The sequence below is a fragment of the Molothrus aeneus genome, chromosome 32 (assembly GCF_037042795.1).
Source record: "Molothrus aeneus isolate 106 chromosome 32, BPBGC_Maene_1.0, whole genome shotgun sequence".
NCBI classification, from domain to species: domain Eukaryota; kingdom Metazoa; phylum Chordata; class Aves; order Passeriformes; family Icteridae; genus Molothrus; species Molothrus aeneus.
Genome location: NC_089677.1, coordinates 2,060,179 through 2,075,803, shown reverse-complemented (window position 1 = coordinate 2,075,803; position 15,625 = coordinate 2,060,179). Strand labels below are relative to the sequence as shown.

Sequence of the window (15,625 nt, the reverse complement as noted above, 5' to 3'; positions counted from 1 at the left end):
TGTTTATGCAAAATATAGTGATATTTATATCCAAGAAGCATTCTGAGAGAAAAAAAAAAGTTGGAGTGAATGTTCTTTTTCTAAGTCAAAATGGAAGATTTCCAAAGTGGACCACCGGGGGAGCTGTTCACTGAAGCAGCATTATGGGCTGTCAAAAAGCAGCTCTAAGAGGTAGGACAGGGTAGGGAAGAAAAGGGAGAGGAGAAAACAATAGAGTTCGTGACACATGGGGATGGATGGCCCTGGGAGCAGTTAAACAGGGCATGTCAGCCCAGCTAAGGGATATTCTGGTTTTAGTGGATGAACTACTGAACAAAGTTGGGAAACTAAAGCAATTTGAATAAATAAATAAATAAAATCAAGGCTCAACTCGGACCAAAACAAAAGCCCTATTCACTGAACAGAAAGAAGCATGAAGGAGGAAAAAGAAAAAAGTTATCATAAGCTGTTAATTCACTTAGGCTGTAATAAAATTCTGATTTAATACAGAATGTTCTCAGGAGTACTTTCTTACTTGAAGCTATTTCTCCACTTCTCCATTTCCCAAGAAAATTCATCTCCTGATGCAAGTTAGAAAACTCACAAGTCAAAATTGAGTATTAAATAGTACCAGACAATTAAAACAAAAAAGGAGAAAGAAAAAAGCAGAGATATAGAAGGCTTCAGAATTCAGTTCTGTGAACACTTTTATCTGCCTAAACCAAATAAAATGTATCAATCTACCCAATAAGTGAAAATAAAAAAGCAATTACCAGCTCAAATCAAAGAAGCTAGTTTATATTCTCTCTCCTTCATTTTTTGAAAGCAGCTTCATTGTGAAAGCTGCTTTCAGTGAAATCAGCACAGAGGCTCATCCAGAGTAAAGCCATAATTTGTGTGAATCAAACTGGGAAGGAAGATTTGATCCTGGAATAGAAATCCCCATAAAATTTGGAGGTGGCAGAGTGTGCTGCTCTGCGCTCAGACAGGCTGCTGCAAGCCAGCCTCACAAATCTAGCAGCACAGACTTGGAGCACCAGGTGTCATCTGGAGCACGGCCTTAGGGGAGGGTGACGTGAACTTCAACACGAGATATGAGCACCATCTGTCAAGGTATTGCAATCCCAGAAAGCACAGCAGCTTCAGCACCTAATATCCCCTGCAGACTTCATTCAGGGAGACCAAGGGAGTCCTTGAAAATATTAATTCACCTTCTACTGCAATCGGAAGAATCATCAATCAGGAAGAAGCAGGAAGAAGTCACTTAAGCTGCCTTGTTCAGTGGCATTACTGTTATTCTGCAGAGACAGAACAAGTCTAAGCTCACTAGAGTTGTGCAAGCATCAAGATGCCCAAGTTTCAGAAACCAAAGGACACTCAGTAGCATTCCAGCTCTCCCAGGACATCATTGATGAAGATGACTCACTTAAGAAAGAACTGCTGAGAGTGGATTGATGGGAGACCATGGAGCTCTTAAAAGAAATGGGATCATTGTTCCACTTAAAGGACATCCAGAAGCGCCTTACTTATCCCTGCAGACAAAAGGAGGCTCTTGTATGAGATACTGGACTGGGAGCTGGGAAATGAGAAGTCTGGAAAGTCCTGTGTTTCCAAATTGATTGATTCAGAGCAGCCCTGTCACAATATTTGGATTCACTTTTGAAGAGCATGAGAAGAACTCAACAGGTATTTCAAAGGCCATAATAAAATGAAAACCCAATGAGTGAAACCAGGAATGAGCTTCTTAAGGAAATGAAAGATAAAACAGGTCAACAAGATTAAAATTATAAGAGGAGTTTTAAGTCAAGCCTGGAGAGTCAATCATTATTATTTAAATGAAAGTGAAGAGAGGTTTTTCCAATTGCTTAGATTTATTTAAAATCCATTAAAAACAGATCTAACAAACATGTGCAAGTAGAAACTTGGTTTCACATCCACAAAACTACTGAAGATGATAATGACTGTTCAGAAGGGACAATTGGTCTGTGTTTCCAAATGGACATATGCAGAGACTGAATATACCTGTGACTGAGGCAGGAATGGTTTATTTTGAGATTGTACCATGGTTAAACCCAGTGAGGTGCTGCCACTGGGGCAATCAAGAATAAAGGCCCTCATTGCAGATTATCACTATCACCTACCTATTTATCTAGAATGATTATTTACATTATGAAAAAGACTACAAATACATGAACATGTGACCGATTTAAATCTCTAGAACTGCACAATCCCACTCACTTAGCAGTCAAGCAGAATTGCTGGTGCTCTAGCACAAATTTCCAAAGTGAGGAGAAATCTGAAAATCACCCTCCCAGGGCATACTCTACCAGGACACTTTGCTATGGTATGTGTATGTTGCCCTCAGCAAGAAATCCATCAACAACATGATGAAGCTTCACAGGAGAATTAAAAAAAAAAAAAGAAAAAAAGTCCAGCTGAAAATTGTGAACACTTCTGCACAAAAAGTTCAAGAAACACTGCAAGAAACATTGTAACAACTGTATGCGATAAATTATTAAAAGAACTGAAGCAGAAGTCTGATAATACCATGAAAGACAGTTGAAAAAAATCCTCCAAGAGGAAAATCTCAGTCAATATGGGAAAGCACTGAGGAGAGTTTAACAATTCAGAAGTAACAGGTCCCAATAAACATGTCTTAAGGGTCCTACATGTAAAGTATAATCCAAAAGGAAAAAACCAACAGCCACTGCAACTCACTGAAATTACAGTCCCACTGAGAATAAAAAGTAGGCTAAGAAAAAAAAAATCAACCTATAAAATAAACTTAACGCTAACTGGATATAAAATGGGTATAGGTAAACATCAACCAACAACTATACAGAGTATTTTAACCATTAATGGCGTGAGAGTTTGGAGTAGTCAGAGAAGTAGTATGGGGTAAAAACCTCAAACAGCTGGGTTTGAGAGCTAAACCCCTTCCTACACAGTTCAATGACAGCATATCCTACAACTGCAAACACACAACATTGCATCGGAGACGAGGAATGCTCTGTCAAGGCATAAAGAACCCCAGGACCTGGGATCTTTTTGAACTTTCCAGAATTTCCATCCCTTTAACACAATTTTGTTGAGATATCAACCAGTGAGGAAGCCAAAATTCAATGTTGAGAAGGTAAGAACAAAGTCCTATGGATCATGAAAGATCATGCCTGCAGCTGAATCCAGTCCACTGCATTTCAGATCCTGACTAAAATCACAACGGGGAAGACTTCTTAGGTAATAACAGGTAGGGCAGGTAATGGCAGGGCAAGTAAATTAATTAATTGTGAATAAATGGATTTTGTATATTGACTAGAAATAGAGAATTATTTTTTAAAGATTATCTGGGTTCGACACATTATTCTGTCCTGTGAAAATGCCAGCTAGAGAATTTGTGTTCAAGGGATATTGATCCATTACATGATATGGGAAAATATCATGGCAATGCTGACCATGAGGCTTTACAAAGCATAACAGATACCTCAAAGAAAGAAAAAAGGTCAACTGAAATCTACAGAGTGAAGCAGAAGACAGAATATAAGAAGAATGAGGAACTCTTCTATCTGGAGAAACAACTGTGCTCTGTGGAAACAGGTCAACTGGTTCCGGCAAGAAAGCTAGCCAGAAAAAAAAAAAAAAGAAGAAAAAGATTTGTGAACTGAAAAGTCATCCTTAATCTTCACAAACTCTGGAGAAACCCAAGCCAAAAGACATTTTGAGAGAAAATCAAACTTCAGAAAGAAATTCCCTACTGATGAAACTTAATAGACTGTCAGGAAAATGTTTCATTTCCATGCAATTGCTTCTAGAGTTCTTCACTTGTCCTTAAAGGAATATTTGTGTCATATGCATTTTTCCCCACCCTTCAGCTCACAGCAGCAAACCTGAGCAAAGTGGCTGGGCTCCACATTTACTGCATTGATCTAAGGATTCCATTGTTTAGAAAAACTATAAATAAATACACAAGAGTACACAAATATATATTGATATACTGGACACGTTTGTACAAATATGTGCTCCTCAGAATCATCCAAAAAATGCTACTTCCCATACTCTACCCTTTACTCTAGAATGGATTTTCAGTGAACAAAAGCAATATTTAAGACGACCATTTAGAATAAACAAACATGCACCTTGCTAAATTAATTGCAATGCGTCAATACAACCTAAACTGGCAGCTCACTAAAATTTATCAGAATGAATTTGATAGCATGCCTTTAAGCTCACTGTGCTGCATGAATGGCAATTCTACTCATTTAGTAAAATCTGGTTGCATGAGAGAGCCTGGGCTATAAGTGAGTTAGTTATGATATACTCAATGTTCTTCACACATGAAGCAACACTGGTAGATTGCTACAAACTTAGTTAAAGAGGCTCATTATCTGTACAAAAACTTTTTCTCACAGGTAACTAGTTTCACTGATCAAAAGGCTTATTTTGAAAAGCCCAGTTATAAAGACTGGGCTTTAAAATCAAGACAAGAATTATTTAATTAATCAGATTTAGTTTTAGCACAACAAAAACAATCCAGTGGGTTTCATCTTTCTCACTTTTATCTTATAAGATAACTTCTAACAGCTGATCACTGAGGTAGTCTTGTGACAAAATACTAAATACCAATCAATTAAGCTAGTCTGTTTATTTCCATAGGTTTTGAATATCTAACCTCAAGATGAAAAATAACCCACTTTCCATGTACAGTAGGACTGAGGCAGATCTTAGACCTGCCACTGACTCTTTCTGAAGCTTTCTGCTTTTATCAAAATTTAGTATTAATTACCAATTTAAGACATGGAACCAATGCAAAATCTTTAGAACTGTTGACATAATATTGTAGGAAAAAATGTTATATATCATGCACAGTAACACCTGGTTTAGACAGCTTATATTACCTGACTAATGCTGAACATCCATGCAGTTTTGCAGTCTGTCCCAGTTTACTTATCAGGCTTATCAGACACTAAATTCTATTAGATATTAGTTTGATATCAGACACAGATGTTCCATTATTCTGTACATCATTAAAAGGATCGCTCTTGCTTTTTACTATTTACTGAGTTTGGGATTTTTGGGGTTTTTTTAAGTGAACCAAGGCAAGTCAGGCAGAGGTATATGTGTATTAGACAAGCATGAATATAAGCCACATCTACCACTAAACAGAACTCAACAACTAAAATATGAATAGTTAAAGCATAAAGAAACTTTTAATGTAGAAAAGCAATACAAGAAGTACCATTGCTGAGAATGGCCGCTCCACAGCTGTGGCCTTGAGTACATTATCTCAGAGTTCTGTAGCTCTTTCCCTGGAAGGGATGAGTAGAGAAAGAACTGGTGCTGAATGATTATCCTGTTTGCAAGAAAGAAAATCCAGCTTCCAGAGGAACAGCAGCTCAAAGATGCTAGAGCACCAAAAGGTGGACAATCAGAATTTGTCAATTTAAGTCCACGACAGAAAAATGTGACAACCACAAACATTTTGGAGGTCCCTGGAGAATAATACGTGATTTCAAATTTTTGTAGACCAAATTAATTTCTAGGTCTTCAATCTTTTTAATGGACTGGTGATAGATGTTTTTTAAAAAGCTGCATTCTGCTGTAGAATGAGAGACTTGGAAGGAAAATATTATACCTACTAAGTATCTACAAGTGGGAAAAAGTAACAATCTTTTAGTTGTAAGGCATTCTGCTGTGATTACACTATTTGTTCTTTTCACCAGAGAATCTCTCCACTGAGATTCAACAGACAAGATGAAGTGTGTAAAATCCAAAATATGAGTGTACATAGAGCCTAATAAAACCTGCTAGGTCTTTTTCAATTACAAGACTGATGTGAGGACATAGGGAAGTAAAGTAAGTTTTTTCACGTGTGCTTTAAGTGCAATAGTCTGAAATGCTTCCTTTTAAAATAATGTTCCAAGGACTAGAACTATACAATCATGACTCATGTAGAGTGTCAAAGAGAATCGAACTCCAGCGTCCTGTCTGAGTAGGTACAGAAAAATACCTTCTGTAACTTGTCTGGGGAAAACAATGGCGAGTCCTTTCCATCCGCTCTCTGCTGGGGGGCTGGCCAGGGGCCCGGCCCGGCCCGGCCCGGCCCATCCCATCCCATCCGCAGGCCGCACCCACGTGTTTGGCCGCCGCGCTTCCAGCCCCAGGGGCAGCGGGCTCACCACTGCCCAGGAGGAACTGGTGCTACCAGAGAACGCCATCCCCTCACTCACTCTTTTCAATTTTATTCTTAAGAGCAGGCTGGCGGGCACAACGTTTGCAGTGCCGGACAATTAGCAAAAGCAGCAGGGGGATGCTTGCCAATAAACACCCAGATTTGAGGTTAAGCAGCTGTAAATCTGCATTAATCGTTTCAGGAATTCAGCTATTTACAAAAGCTTTTAAAGAGCAAACAAATAAAAGAAGGGAGGGGAGAAGAGACAGGAGAGGAGCCGATCTGTCCTTACCTTCACACTGCTTCCCTTCCCCTTTGTAGCCCGGCTTGCAGATGCATTTGTAGGATTTTGGTGTGTTTTGACAAATTGCGTCGATGTGACAGTCATCCGTAGCTTCTGCACACTCGTCAACATCTGGAAGCACAGAAGGAACCCCAAGAGGACAGATAAGAAGGGAGACCAGAGCCACAAAACACCAAGGATAGATACTCCCCTTGAAGCTATTTGCCTGCCTGCCTTCCCAGTGTCATGCTGGAAATGAGAACATCTTAGGATAAATAACTAAACTAGACAACGTGATATTCTCTTCAAGTCGTTTAAAAGCACTGCTCCACGGAGCTGGAGGGACTCGGTCTCACATTTCTGCACTATGAATAAAGTACTTAGACACTAGAAATTAGCTTCTGCTGTTTAAGTCTGGTACTGGAGACCCACATCTTAGTAAAACAAGAGAATGCTTAAATTACATATAAGAGGAGAAAAAAAGACTCCTTGCATGTTCTAGCACAGAGATTTTCTTAATTCATAAAGATAGACCCTAGTTTAAATAAACTAAGCTGGTGGGGGAATGGGAAAAAGAAATATTTGAACAGCTAAACCACATTAATACATTTTACTGAGAAGCAAAATAATAAATAAATGGAAGACCATATGAAACTCGGTAAGGTAGAGTGGAGGAAAGCAACATGCAATATCATCATCTACTTGGACTAAACTCATTTAGGGGAAAAAAAGTGCCAGCAGCCATCCTGGCCCTTGCTCGGGTGGGTGCCTTACTGGATGGATATGCCCTACTCTGAAAGGGGGACCCAGACCACTTCTCTTGTTTTCAGAGTAGGAAGCCTTTACAATCATTTTAGTGACGGGCATTCGTTCTCTCCTCCAGACTTAAAGAGGATGGGGAGGGAAGAGGATGAGACAGAGTGGAGATCTGGTAGTCGTGGGAATGTTAATGAAGCGAGCATGGGGAAAAAAAAACCTTCCGACCTATTCAGGGATGGGGTGTGCTGGGAACATGGGAACACTTATAGCCCTGCCTAAGCTGCCCCGGCCCCGCACTGCCCACAGCCGCTCCCCGGGCACACCGGCACCCACAGCCCCCGACGCCAGGGGCGGCGATGCCACCGCGCCCCGGGCACAGCGGCCGGGCCAGACCGGGCCATCAATCCCGCACCTCCCAGGGGGCTCCTCCCTGCCTCACGCCACAGCCACATCTGGGGCTCCCGGGAGGACACGGGCAGGCAGCCGGAGAGGGACCCGCGGAACTGGACAGAGCACAGCCCCCGCTGTATGGTCAGGAAGTACCGAGGAGACAGGGGTGCTGCGGAGGGAGGCAGACGGGCATCCAGCGAAAGGCATGTGCAGTTGGTTTAATGCCAATTAGATTAACAGATCCTCAAAAAGGTGCACTAAAGTGAAAACAATTTTATTGTTAGCTTGAAATCCTAACGCTAATTGTTTCAGAAGTGCTCACTCGGCCATCTCCAGTGATAACACACGGATCCTTCAAAGTCACCGGGAACAGGAGGGGGCTATTTAGAGAAGGGAGAATAAGCAGACATTGTAGCATGGCACACAGCAGAGAACTTCTCTGAGAGGTGCAGACCGGGGCGGCCCCGCGGGGCACCTCTGGAATACCAGAGAGAGAATTCCCCGGACTCGGTATTGTTATTGTTGTAGAGGTTTTTTGTTTGGTTTTTTTGGCGTTTTTTTTAGGAAAGAGGGAAACAGAACACCGAGCGTCGTAATTTTCCGGACTAAGGCAGAGCTGCTGTAATCTGTTGCTTTCTTTCTTGTCCATTCGTTTATTTTTACCGCTGAGCCAATTCAAATCTAGCTATGATTTACGTGAATTAGCTTAGGTGTTGCTCAGATCAGGCACAGATTCAGTCAAGCACAAAGAGAAAATAAGTTTTTGTGGGGTTTTCTCTGCGTTTTTTTTTAATGCTTTGGTTCATACTTTTGAGTCATTAAACCGGCACCCATCTCCCATCAAGATCAGCAAAAGTGACAGCTGGACTCTTTATAATGCCGTCAAAAATTCAAACTGCATTGAGCCAAGGGGAACATTTCACAGCAACCAGAGGATGCCTGGGAGTCAGGCGTGAATGCCAATGAGTCAAATGAAAGGGCAAAATCAAGTATGAGCCCCTGCTCTGCTCCACATCTCACATTGCATTAGTGGGACTGTAAGAACTTCTAGGCTGACTTCGTTCATTTTGTTACATTTAAACTCCTCTATCCGAGGAACAGGGATTTTTTCCACACCCTTCCCCCTCCCTCCCCCCGACGCCTGGCCCCGCTCGTACTTCATCTTAAAAGATTTCTCATCGCGCAACTTCAAAACCTGCATGCATTTCTTTCAGAAATCACTTCGGGCTTGCAACATTCCAAAGCAGATAGGACTGGGGGGTGTTCGATTTTTGGTTGTTTTTTTTTTTTTTTGAAACACCGAAGCAAAGACAAAGTATAATTAGAGCTATTAAACTGATACGAGCGCCGCTGTTTAAAACACCAGGTCTTTGGGTTAATGCGCAGACAAGGAAAACCTGTTAAGATATCCCAGCCAACGCTTGCTCTGCGGAGTCTCCAGGGCTCAGCACATACTTATCTCGTAGGCACTCAAGAAAAGTAACTTTTTCTTCCCCATCTCTCCCTGCAGAAATCCCTCGGCTCCGGCTGTGGCAAACACGCGAGAAAACGCCTCCCCACCGCAACTTCCAAAACCCTCGGCGCTACGAGCAGCGAGAAGTGACCTCCCCCTGAACACCTTACAGCGGGCAGAGGAAAGCGGACAGACACGGTCCCCCCGGGGTCGCGGCTCCGCGCCTCCCGCGCCTGGGGAAGGCAGCACGGCGGCGGAGCCCCCTCTTCTTACCTGCGCCCCCGCTGCCTCCCGCCAACCTGCCGGCCCAGGCGAGAGCGAAAAGCAAACAGCAGCGCCGCGAAAAGCAAACAGTGCCCATGATAATGATGCGATCCCCGGTGCCTGTCTGCGATAAGGGACGCGCTCGGGGCCGGCCGCGCGGAGCCGCCGGCGCTGACGCCCTGACAGCGCCCCGCTGATTCGCCGGGGCTCCCGCGGCGGGGGCGGTGCCGGGGCGGGCCGGGGGCAGAGCCACCCCCGCGGCTGCCCCCGCGCCCCGCCGCCCCGGGAAGGGGGTGCTCGGGCGGCGGGGAGCCGGTCCGTGCCCCAGGCGGTGCCTGCTGGCGGGGCGTGCGGCGCTGCCCGCCGAGGCAGAGCGGCCCGGCTCGCTGCCGCTGCCGCCCCGACAGGGAGCGCGTAGGGACCCGCAGCGACCCCACAGCATCGCCACCCTCCGCGCTGCGCCCCCCCACGGCTGGGGCCGGCGCTGCGGGCGCCGCCAGGGGATGCACGGACAGACGGACGGACGGACGGACGGACGGACACCCCCCACGGCGCGGCTGTGAGGACAGACAGGCCGGCGGACACTGCCCATCTCCTTGGCAACGGCGGCCAGGGATATTTCACCCTTCTCGGGTTCAGGCTAAAAGACAACTTTTTTTTTTTTTTTTCCCACCCCCTTCCCCTCTCCCCTGCCTACCTCCTAGCTTCGGCTAACTCCGCTCCCGCTTGCCACGGGTCATCACCAGCCGCTGGCTTCCTCCGGGTTTTAAGGGCTTTGCTGCGGAGGCTACTGCGCCTTTCCGCCTTTCCAGCCCTAGGTTTGCTCCTCCAAGCCCTTCACTCCGGTCAACCACGGCTCCTCAAGGGATCCCTGCGGACCTGGCCCTGGCCGGGGAGATGCTCTCCCCAAAATCATCTCCGCTGCAGACGGACATGTGAGTGTCATTGTCACCACAGCCTTGGAGGCGAAAATCCTTCACTTTTAAACCCAAACATGACATATTTCTCCCCTCCGAGGCAAGCCCCATGACCCTAAACTCTTTCAGACTGTCTTTAAAGGACTGAAATAGCTGGTAGACTATTGTTACGGCCGTGCCGCCCCTCTTTGCTTTACACCTTTCTTTCACGGGTACCCCACTGCTGAAATGCTTTGCTACTTTAGTAATTCCCCTTTACTTCAGGGGAATTAGGAGTTTCAACTCCCAATTCCCCTGGGAGGCTGTCTGTCTGTCGTGTATGAGTTCCACTTGTCGTCTGGAAGATAAATACACCTTGTCATAGCCTTAGATGCCTCTTTTTGACAAGTTCCTCCTAAATACACATATATGTCAGTACAATACACTTGCCCAGAAAGTAGCACTATTAAGTATTTTTAAGCTTGAAGAGATGGGAAAAGAAACGTAAGAAAAGTTGCTCAGCCCAGCTGCGTGTTTAGTAAAACTCCACACCACGGTCCTTATTCTCCAATAAAACTAAGCCACTACCGCACGGTGCCAAAGCTGTTTGCTTTCCGCGTGTTTACACCTCTACTTTGGGCATTCCCGTCCTTAATCCCTTACGGGTGGGGTTAGGGCTATTGCTATTTTGAATCCGGACGCTTATTTTTTTGTGTGACCCGGCTGAGGTGCAGCGGTGGATTCCATGCCCGAGTCTTCCATGGATACACCACGGCGCGTCCGTGCCGCGGAGGTCCCCAGAGGGACCACACGGTGCCTTGGAGCGCCACCTCGTGACCGTCAGGGCAGAGCCACCCAAGGGCCGTTCTTCTCCAAGATTTTTGGAAGTAAGGCCAAATCTTCCCTCCCCCCCCCCCCACCCCATTTGTTTCTTTTAAAATATTTCTCGGTTGGACTTTTCGTTCAATTTCATGGAATCATACTAAAATTTATCATGGGATAAATAATGAAAAAAGTTTATATTTCATGAAGAAGTCCACTGGAATTGCACTGGAATTGTCTAAAAATCAACTATCTCAACTTTTAAAAAAGCCACAGTGCAATAAATAAGTTTGCTAAAGCAAGAAAATCCTTCCAGTTAGGAGTTACTTAGTGACTTGCTCTCTGCCATGTATTATAAGTGTCATGTTAGCTGCAGCTGCTGAGTGTTACAGAAATCACCCCACATGTGCCTAACTCTACACATTTATAGTCCATAACACCTGTATGGCACTCAGGAAGGGAGGTGCCCTTGATGGAATCTCACACTTTTTATATATTCTCCGAGGGTCACATACAACTGAAAGCTAAAGATCATTCATAGCAGCTGTCCCTCTTCTAGTGAGTTTGTTGTGTTTTTCCTTTACCAAGATCCGGACAGATAGAATACATGAGGGAATACAAAAGTACTGTATTTATCAAAAGAGAGCCTGAACTGTAAGTCAGGATTATCACATAAAATAAAGAACATCATCTACAATGCCAGGCTGAATATTTCCAGATGGGTCTTTTCAGAGTCTTCCTTGCTAAGGGACACATCTTAGAAAGGGGATCCTTGTGGATCCCCACATTTTCCACCGGTAATTATGTTTCTCTAGTTATAATAATCTAACATAATCTCTATGTCAATTCCAAAAATTATTTTCATGAAAAATTTAATATTAGAAGTAATGACTAAGCAGGTTCTTCCATTGTGGACAGTAACAGCCAGATTCATGCCTGTAAACCTGCTCTGGGTAAGAGAGATAAGGAAGAGCTACCCTGGGCTGCAGGTGGAGCCAGCCCAGTCTGGGGCACACCTCCAGTGTTTCAGCTTTCTCATCTACCAAAGTACTTCAGCTGTGCCTAAAAACCTTTGGGCAGCATGTTAATTGGCTTCTAATGTTCTTCCACACTAATGCCCTTAAAGCTTTGGGGACTATTCCAATAAAATAATAATAATGCTTAATAATAAAAGAGGTTTATTTTAAAAAAGGATGCATCTCTTTACAGAATAGAAAGTCCATACAAAGCTGCATATCAGGCAAGAGCATAAATAGAATTGTGGCTGCAGAACAGTACTCCCACTTTCAGAACACCTTCTCCCACAGATATGCACCATTCCAAAAGTGCTGTGAAAAGACAGAACAGCCTCTGCAGAATTATTTGGTTTCCTGGTTTGCTATTAATGAACACCTGTATATTGGGGCCACTGCTGCCTCAGGAGGCAGCACAAGCTATTGATAGTGCTGGGAATCACAGCAGTCACTCAACAGCCTATGCAAACTTGAACCAATTGCTTTACTTCTCCATTTCTATCTCCCTTCCTTCCTCCTGTCCCTCTTCTTTCTGTCCATTTGCAGTAAAAGCCCACTGTAGCAGAGCCTGTCTTTCACTGTATTAATGCAGCACCTCTCAAAATATCACACTAAACTTGTTTTGTCTGTCTCTCCAATTAGGGCTTTCATGAGGCCAGTGAGGCACATAAACCCTGACCCTTTTAACTTCAGTTCATCTATTTTTCTGAACTGTACTTCAAAGAACTGGGAGAGACCTGGCTCCTTTGGAAAGGAGACAAGGAATGCATGTGCCAGAATTTGTGCTGGGAGCACCTACATTATGAACCCTGAAATATATATATCCAAACTTTACTTAAATACTTTCTATTAGGAAGAAAGGAACCATGCAAGCCCAACTCTTCAAAGCAATATATTAACCATTCTGCATTTGTACACATATTTAGGGGAAGCTTTTGAAACTAACTGGCAATAGACATGCATTGCACCACATACTCAATGCTGTATTACTTCTTTCCATGAAAATACAGCATGTAAGTTTCCTAGAAGTCAAGTAGCAGCATGCAGCTGAAGTAATTAAATGATTTGTTCCTGTACATGAGCGTAAAAAACCAACATAAGTCCACCATAAGCCATAATAAAGTTTTGCACAAGAAAATTCAGCATGTTAGAGGACGAGGATTTTTTTTTCTTTTTTTTCCTAATTGGAGGCAACAAGGAATTACATAGCAGCTGCTGTAACAGTTAAGAGGGGACATTCATTCCATAGCTTTGGTGAGATCACAATCAGTTTTATCGCACTCCACCATCAGTGAGACAGTGTGTGAAACCTTGTGGAAGTAGTGGTTAAATTTGTATATTCTGGGGAAAAAAAAAAGGTGTAAGTTAGTGCCAGACTTTGAAGACAGACATCAACCCATGCTTGAGGACAGCTACTCTCTGGCTGTTACCTTCCTCCAAAATTTGTCACCTGCTTCATCCAACTGTCCCTCCCCTTTCATTGCCAGGGTGTCAAAAGAGATGAAGACTCATGCAAAGGCATTTCCTTACACCTGTAATTATTTTACACAGTGGGTCATAAGGCTTGTAAGGCTCAAAACGCCTTACTGAGAATTACTATCTACAAATTCATAAACTTCTTGCCTCCTAAGTGTCTCATGAATGGTTTTCCATTCAGAAAAATGCTTCAACAGCTAGAAAGTGGCAGGAGAGAAGGGAGTTACTAGGAAGAGTAATGGAGATGTTTATTTTTTTCTCTCCTGCTTGAATTATAACCACTGAGAGCGAAAGATGAAAACATTAACGAAGAGATGGAAAATACTACCATCACCATGAAAAGCAGAGTAGATCCTTCTTTTGTGGTACTCAGTCAATCTTAGTAAAAGCATATTTTGCCAAGATGAAGGTTACATCTCAAACAGGTGAATAAGGACTTGATGCATAAAGAGCTGGATAAAACTTCATAACCTTCATTATTCAGGAGACTGGTTACAGCAGTCTCTCTCAAAATTAATAAGGTACACCTCTAAAAGCTGCAAAAGAGAAAACACAACACAAAGTTGTGCCTACTACCTGCTCTGGGATTATACCTTAGCAGGTGGGAGAAGATGACAAGGACCTGTAGACACATAGAGCTGAGAAGGATACCTTCTAGAAGACCTGTTTGATAACTCTGTTGCCAAAATAGTTTTAAAAGTGGCAGTGATGTGTCCTTGTGTTCACAAGGATATGAAAGTGGCATTCTGAAATGGTTGGGTTTTAGGAAGTGGGGGCATAAGGGAGCCAGAAGGGAAATATCAAGGGGGAAAAAAAATCAAATTGCTCTTTGTCCATCCACTAGCTTTAGGCTTCAGTAGGATGAAAATTTTAACTCATTTGCTCCTCCACTGGAGACTTCAGAACAGTGACTTTTGCTAGTACAAGTTCTGGCTCCTAATCTGCTGCAGATTACTTGACATTGTATTTTAGCATTAGCATTTCAGTTACTTTGAAAAAGAATCTCACAGATTATTGTGATTGCTGCTGCTCTAACATGCAATCCTCTTAAACAACCAGGTTTGCACACAAAAAATGTCAAGCAATTCAGAGGAAAGTCCTGTCTTTGGTATTTTAGGCTTATCATAGTTAAAATCTTAAATTCTGGATAGTCATTAACTGCTCTGGACTGCACAAACAGCAAACAGAGCTCTAGTAACTCAGCTGATGAGAGAAGGCTTTTGAGTTGTTTTAGAAGACATTTTCTGATCTCTTGTTTGAAAGTGAACTTTTTTCTCAAAAATATCTACAGCTGGCTCTGATTTCTTCTTCAAAGCACTTTGGGCCCTCAGGCTGAAGTACTTTCCGTCATACCCATGATCTGTGGTAAGCTATCAGTTCCCTTTCCTGTTCTAATCAAGGTCCTGAACGTGCAAGAACACTGAAGCATGTACATATTTATCAGCAGGACTACTCTTGCCTATAGACTTCTGCAAAGACTGCCTCAGCAGGCTTGGGATTGTGTAGTGCAGGACAAAGAGAAGAGGCCGTGCCCTCCACTCACAGTCCCTTTATCCTTCAGTGCAGCTCAAAACCAGCTGTGGGGAGTGACGTGGCTCAAATCCACATGGGCAGTCCTCTCTGCTCTGTGGAACACACCATGGCACCACTTCAGAGGCAAAGGCTGATTCAGCTTCACAGAGGACTTCATATTGTGAAATTTTAATTTTTTTCCAATTCAGAGCCCTGAGGGCCTACCTGCCCTCTCTTCTCTCTCTCTCAAAAAAAAAAAAAAAAAAAAAAAAAAAAAAAAAAAAAAAAAAAAAAAAGCCCAAACAACAGCACAAAAGCACCAGGACTTCCAGAGGCTCCAAGAGATGTGGGTGAATTGGCAAGACATCTTGCCAAATCATGGTAAGATCTTGTAAGACTCCTGCAAAAATTCTTTTGAACCTTTCCTGAACCAAAACCATTTCATATTTAACATTAATACAGCAACAAGACTCCAGGAAAATTCCAACAGAGGCTTTTTTCATAAAATAAAAATTTTTCCTGATTTCTCCACAATTCCACAAACAATTAAATGTTATTTCTCAGGACACCTTCCTGCAGACAGGAAGAAAAAATATCTTTAATGCAGCCAGC

The 15,625-nt window shown here is 43.2% G+C and overlaps 1 protein-coding gene across 1 annotated transcript in view; it reads right to left on the bottom strand.

The window, feature by feature from the left end:
* Positions 1-9,391, bottom strand: part of SCUBE1 (signal peptide, CUB domain and EGF like domain containing 1) — a 192,671-nt gene extending 183,280 nt beyond the window's left edge. Inside the window, exons 1-2 of the mRNA XM_066568428.1 lie at positions 9,304-9,391; positions 6,438-6,560 (exon numbers count right to left, since the gene is read on the bottom strand). Of these exons, the coding sequence (XP_066424525.1) occupies positions 6,438-6,560; positions 9,304-9,391 (211 nt within the window). The remainder of the gene's footprint in view (positions 1-6,437; positions 6,561-9,303) is intronic.
* Positions 9,392-15,625: the final 6,234 nt, after the last annotated feature.